The following is a 7,081-nucleotide window of genomic DNA, read 5'->3' on the forward strand; positions in this document are numbered from 1 at the left end:
ATGCTGATTTGATCACAGTAGCTTTATAATATAATTTCAGGGATTGTGATGGCTCCTGCCTTTTCTTTGTTGCCCAGGATTGCTTTTGCTATTCTAGTTCTCTTCTGGTTCCAGATGAATTTTAGGAATATTTTCTGTAAACCTGTGAGGTATATTAGTGGTAGTGTAACTACAATTGCATTGAATCTATGTTACAACTTTGGGAGTCTAGCCGTTTTCACAGTGTTCATTCTTCCTATCCAGGAACAAGGAATATTATTCCATTTTCTGAAATCTTCTGTGATCTCTTTTTTCAGAGTACTATAATTTTCATTGAATAAGTCTTTTACTTCCTTTGTGAGATTGATTCCTAAATATTTTATTTTGGGTGTTATTGTGAAAAGCATGGTTTCCATAATTTCTTTCTTAGTGCATTCCTTGTGTGTGTATAAAAAATGGTATAGAATTTTGAGTGTTCACTTTGTATTCTGCTGAGCTCCTGAATTTGTGTATTATATCTGTAAGTCAGTGTTTTGGGGGTCTTCCATATAGAGTATCATGTCATCTGCGAATAATGATAATTTCACTTCTTCCTTTCCAATCATTATTCCTTTTCTCTCTTGTCAAATTTTTCTGCCTAATGACAGTGAATGACCTTGTCTTGTTTCTGATTTTATTATTTATTTATTTATTTTTGTATTTAGTAAAGGGTCTCACTACGCTGATCAGATTCATAGTGATTCTCCTGTTTTTAGCCTCCAAGTGCTGGGATTACATGTCCGGTCTCATTGCACCCCAGGAGCGGGGCCAGCACAGCAAGCTGGGAATAGGATCCCGGTCCCGACGCCTTCCTAAGCAGGCGCTTTAGTCTGGCGCTATCTGGCCAGCCCTTGTTCCTGATTTTAAAGTGAAGGCTTTCTGTTTTTGTCCATATAGAATGATGTTGGCTGTTGGTTTGTCATAGATGGCTTTTATCAGGTTGAGGTATAGACCATCTATTTTCTGCAGGGTTTTTATCATGAATGAGTGTTGGACTTTGTCAAAAGCTTTTCTGTAGCCATTGAGATGATCGTGTGATTTTTGTCATTGGCTCTGTTGATGTGGTGTATTACATTTATGGATTTGAATATATTGAACCATCTCTGTATTCCTGGAATGGATCCCACAGGGTTGTGATGTATAATCTTGATGATATGCTGAATTCTGTTTGCGAGTATTTTATTGTCGATTTTTCCATCTATGTTCAACATTACGGAGATTGGCCTGTGGTTCTCTTTTTTCGTTGGGTCCTTCTCTGGTTTGGCTATCAGAGTAATACTTGTCTCCCTCAATGGGAGAATTGCTTCCCTTTCAGTGTTATTGAAGAGTTTGAAAAGAGTGGGCATTAGGTGTTCTTGTGGAATTCAGCTGTGACTCCGTCAGGACTGGGCTTCTCTTTGGTGGTAGATTTTTTTTAATACATTTTTTGTTTTCACTCACTGTTATTGGGTTATTAAGAGTTTTTATATCTTCTTGATTCAGCTTTGGTAATTTGTATATATCTAGGAATCTATCCATTTCTTCTGTGTTTTCCATCCTGTGAGAGTAAAGATTTTTGGAAATAGCTATAATGATCTTCCGAATTTCTATAGGGTCTGTAATGATTTTTGCCCTTTTCATTCCTTATTGCATGAATCTAAATTTTTTCTTTTTTCTTTTTTTTTTGAGAAGTTTTTTTGATAAGCACTAGGTGCTTGTTAATTTTATTCTTTCAAAAAACCAACTCTTCGATTCATTAATTCTTTCTCTTATTTTCTTTATCTCCATTGCATTAATTTCTGCTCTGATCTTTACAATTTCCTGCCTTCTTTGGGCTAGTCTTGGTCTTCTTTTTCTAAGAGCTTGATGTGTATAAGATTGTTTATTTGGGCTTCTTCTCTTTTCCTGATGTGAGAATTTACTGCTCTAAATTTCCCTCTTAAAACAGCTTTAATTGCATCTCACAGGTCCCTTAAGTTATATTTGCATTTTCATTTGATTGTAAATATTATTTAATTTCTTTTTTAATTTCATCTGTGATCCACTGATTGTCCAAGAGCATGTTATAATTTTGAGGCAGGTGTCAATATTAATGTGGCCACATTAAAAAAAAAGCAGGTCAATACAAAATATAATCCTTTGGTCAACCTGTTGAACTGTTTCTTAAAATTTAGAAACAGAAAACAGACTTTTCCCGTTACTTCGTTTCACTGGGACCGTTTTCTGACTGTGCTCCGTCTGTGCACTCCCCTGAGGAGTTGGCTCCTCAGCATGGTGAGCGAGAGTGACATGCCCGAGAGTATAATTTTAAGTAAAATAAATCTAACAAGCTTCAGTTTCACATGGTTTCTCTTACATGAGAAACTCAAAGTATAAAAAAGGAGTGAAGTGAAAGACAGGTATAGCAAACAGGGTTGTAAATGGAAAGAAGACCAAGAGATGGAGGGAAGTGAAAGGCAGGGGCGGGTCGTGAAAAGCTTGAAGCGCGTGGTGCCCGCGCACACAGCCCCCCAGTACACGTTTACGCTCTGAACGTACACGGATGGGGAGAAACAAAACAGCAGGTATGTGAGAGCCTACCTGAGTAGCTCGGAAAGTTAGCTGCAGTTAGCTGGTCGTACCACGTCTGCAGAGCACGTGCTCCGTGCTGTTTTCCTTGCCTCCTCTGCTGTCTGCTACCTTATATCTTTGGGTGTATAGGCTCACTTGGTTCACATTGATACCAAGTGGCTCAGTTTCCCTCGGATTTATCTGGAACTGTACTAAGCCCCCGTAGATCAGCAGTCATTTATATGCTGTCCTGCTTCTCTGCTTTCTTAACCTCGGGCAGCACTTGGTCTTTTTCACAGCGTCTTTCTTGTTACACGGATTTCCTTGTATATGAAGAAGTAAGTAGACACGCAGAAGTAGCTCTTGAGTACATCTCGGAACGTGTAAGGAGAGTCTTCCAAGCATCAGTTGGTTTTGCCGGTTCAGTACCGTGTGAACCACCACACCACAGTGCCGGCTGCTTTGTACTGTCGGCATCTGTCGATGTGGTACGGGCTGTCGCAGTGTACGTGTAACCAGGGATGCGGCTCTCCATACGCCGCGCGGTGCTCGGGCCGTTCCACACAGTGAGGCCTTTCTGTGACACTTGTGATCCTGTTTAGGGAGAGAGTGTAAATTTTCAAAAGAGAATCTGGAGGCTGTCACCTTTATAAAGGCAAGTAGATGCTAAGAGGATAGAAATTAAAAATGGAAAGCAGTTTTAAATGTTACTATTGTTTATAAAGGGAAAATTAAAATAATTTTAAGTTCTTCCCTTTTATTCCACTTAAAATTTCTGTACATATAAATGTCTATTATTTTGTGGAAGTACACATTCCAATATGGTAAAGCTGCAGATTGCAGCGTTTCACTGTATTTTCTGGACTGTTTTACTAGAACAGCTGTAGAACTTTTTCTTGCACCTGTCTGTGGTGGCAGAAGTAGGCTCCCGGGAACCCCTCAAGGCACTGCAGAAGTCTCGCTTCTCCCAGGGAGATGCACTAACTGTTGAGTTGCTTTATGTTCTTTACTACCAGGACTGGTTTAATGATATGCTCACATGGAAAAGTCAATTTAAGAAACAAAAATTGTAATATTCTAATGACATAGAAAGCAGGAAGATTTTCACAGAAGCATGAACAGAAATCTGAACGTGCTTTTCTTCAGCTTTAGGGGATCGTAAGAAAGGTTAGAAGCTGCCCAGAAAGCCATCTTCACAAGAAGGTGCCTCAGGCCTGGCTCCAGCGAGTTGTCGTGCCGTAACTTAAACTGATTTTGGCAGCTTACTCTTGGCTCATCTGTTCAACATTGTCAGATATGTACATGCAGTATACAGCTTTCTCTTGCTTTATGTCCACCTTTCTGCTTTACAAACTATGTTTCTCCTTTCCCGAGCTTGGCTAATTGTGTTTTAAACATTTAGATCAAGCGTCACAGACCTGGGCATCTCCACCTGGTATTAAAACCCTTCCTGGGCTGGGAAGATAGTTTGGTGTTCTAAGCACCTGCCTGGCAAGTGCAAGGACCCAGGTTTGATCCCTGGTGCCACATGCTGTGCCAGCCCCAAACCACACATGGCGGTGCAGATGCACACCTGCAACCCTAGCGCTGGGGAGGCTGAGTCAGGAGGATCATTATGAATCCAAGCTGTGGAGTGAGACCCTGCACCAAATAACATAAATAAATAAAAGATTTTTAAAATTCCTTCCCCACTATCCCTTTGATAGTGGCTTCTGTGTTACATTTGTCATATTGTTTTATAATCTCAAAATTAGAAATCCCTAGTAAAGATGGTAAACCTTTCCCTTCACTGTCTGCAGGGCGCAACCCAGTACTAGAAGCTTAGTGGGTAGTCTTCGTTGACTATGTAGGAGAAGACAACAGAACCATGACATAAGTATGTGAAGTAAAAGTAATCAGTAATTTGCCAGGTTCTGTTACAGTCTGAAATGCTACTTGTGCATTACTACTTGATTTGCTTCTTATGTGAGGTTCGTGTTTATGTCTTGGTTTAGGTGTTTACTGTTGGCAGAATCTGTGCTAACCGAACCAAAATTTACCATAAGCTGAAACATTTTAAATTCGAACTGTACAAGAAGTGTTGCTCCATTGTAAGGACAGAGGCAGCTGAGGGTGAAGAAGTTAAAGAAACAGTGGAACGCATTTTCAACCGGTCGGAGTCAAGTGGCTGGATTACAGTGGTAAGGTGTCGTGTCAGAGCCGCCCCCTTCTGCAGAGCCTGGAGCCCAACTGTGGCCGGCAGAGAGAGGAGTGCAGTGATTAGAAGACGGGGATGTGTAAAAGAAAATCCCTTTCCTCCGTTTTCTGTGTTTTCTCTTCTTCCACCCATTCCTTTCATGCGTACCATTTTCTATCCTGAACAGATCCCTGGTGCTCCAAACCTCATTCTGCTCAGGAGCTGAGCTTCAGAGGGCAGTGATGCTGTCGCTGAACGTGGGAGGGCCTCATTTCCTCATGACTGTCCCTTCATTTCTACATGTGTACTCTACAGACCTAAGAAGTTCTCTTATTTTCTTAGATAAAATGTGGGACGTACTTCCACTTGCCTGCTTCCTATTCTTTAGAGCAGGTCTTGTGGCCCGAGTCTGCAGAAGCCCCTGGTGCCTCTCGGCTGCCAGTTCTGAGGCCGCCCACATCCTCCTCTTTCTTGTTTTATGCATTTAGTACAGGGTCTACAGGGTCTCCCTACACAGATGAGACTCATAGTGACCCTCCTCTGTTCAGCTTCCCAAGCTCTGGTATTACAGGTATGCCACCATGCCCAGTCTCAGTCGCCATCTCAGCACGCCCTGGGGATGGGGCCAGCACAGCAGGTTGGGGATCGAACCCCAGCCGTTGCATCTGCCTAAGCAGGCGCTTTAATCTGCTGAGCTATCTGGCCAGCCTCACATCCTCCTCTTGAGGCCACAGAGCGTAGTAACAGGGCTGAGAGGAGTTCGACTCCCCCATATCCCGTTGGTCACTGAATTTGGTATCTGGAATAAAGTGGGGCTTTTGTGGAGAGTGCTGGATTCCTAGACATGTGCTGTGCTCGTGAGCTCTGTTCTGCTTGCAGAGCTTTTAGTTTTGCTTTGGTATCTGGAAGAGCAGTAGTAGGATGCAGGCTTTTAAAACAGGTCCAATTACATGCATGTGAAAGAGACAGATTTGCTGCCCAGTGCTGTGGGAGGCTAGCACAAGCTTGAATCCAGCTGGGGCAAATCGGTAACTTAGAGAGACTCTGTCTCAAAATTTAATATAAAAAGGACTTAGGATAGCGCTCTGGGGGCTTGCGGGTTGGCTCAGTTGTTTAAACTCCTGCTCTGGCAAACCTAGTCTGGCGCAGGGGACCCCAGTTCGATCCCCGGCTCCACATGCCTTACCAGACCCACCCTTCAGGCAGCCTGAGCCAGCCAAAAACAAAAAACAAAACCAAAGAAACAATCCTTCTGGGCCAACCAAATAGCTCATCGGATTAAAGTGCCTGCTTAGGCAGATGCAGAGATTTGGAGGTTTGATCCCCGGCCTGCTGTGCTGGCCCCAGCAAGTAAGCCTGGGTGTGATGGCCTGCACCTGTAATCCCAGCTCTTGGGAAGCTGAGAGGAGAATCACTACAAGTCCAATCTGTGTAGTGAAACACACCCTGCACTAAATACAAAAAAATACAAAAACAAAACAAAACAAAACAAAAAACCTCTGTTTAGTCCCCACTACTACAAAAAGAAAAAGGCCTGATTTGAGATTCATTACATGAGTGACATCATTGGAAAACTGATACAAAAGGGAAATTCGTGAAAAAGCTTAATTTAGCAAAGAAACTCATGACCAGAGGGAAAAATATAGAGCATAATAAGAATTTCTCAACATATGTTCAGTGACAATCTCCTAGTCTGAAGAGTGACATCATGCGTGGGTTCCTGTTTGACAATATTCTCCCACCTCAGACTACCCCCTGTGACCTTGCCTGTGACATCGCCTGTCCCTGACACCTTGGTACTTCGGTCTCCTTCCTCTCGTGCTACTAAAGCTTTTGGCCTCTTGCTTTGCTTCTGCGCCCACTCCACATGCTTTCCCCAGCCCCATCCACCTGGGCTTTTCCATTTGGCTTCGGGAAGAGCCATCACTTAGCCAGTAACCTCAGGATTCATGTTCCCGACATTAAATGCTCAAGTGCTTTTACTGATGACTTGAAATGATCTTCACCCTCTAGTTGTGTTGAAAAACCTACTGGTGTACCCCATTTGTAAAGGGTTATGTGCGAAGCCTGGAAACAGTACTGTGCATGTGTTCTCTGTTCCCTAATGATAGAGAGGAAACGTTAAACTTCTTGCAAAAAAGTCATTTCCAAATTATGTGGCTGACAGTTTAAAAGATTTAAGACAGCAGAAAGTATCTGGAGTAAAGCATATTTGTAGGAAAAGAAAGTTGAATGTGATATTATGCATAAAGAATAGCATTTAGCATGAAAGGCACTTAGCATTAAAGGCTCGCCCAATCTTACTCTCTGGGGATGGCACATTAGGACCACAGGTGTTTAGGAAATAATACCTTGTCA

The 7,081-nt window shown here is 42.4% G+C and overlaps 1 protein-coding gene across 1 annotated transcript in view; it reads left to right on the plus strand.

The window, feature by feature from the left end:
* Positions 1-7,081, plus strand: part of LOC101561460 (coiled-coil domain-containing protein 82) — a 33,257-nt gene that overhangs the window by 24,348 nt on the left and 1,828 nt on the right. The window contains exon 7 of the mRNA XM_023709520.1: positions 4,542-4,727. Within this exon, the coding sequence (XP_023565288.1) occupies positions 4,542-4,727 (186 nt within the window). The remainder of the gene's footprint in view (positions 1-4,541; positions 4,728-7,081) is intronic.

Source organism: Octodon degus, unplaced genomic scaffold (genome assembly GCF_000260255.1).
Source record: "Octodon degus isolate 3935 unplaced genomic scaffold, OctDeg1.0 scaffold00012, whole genome shotgun sequence".
NCBI lineage: Eukaryota > Metazoa > Chordata > Mammalia > Rodentia > Octodontidae > Octodon > Octodon degus.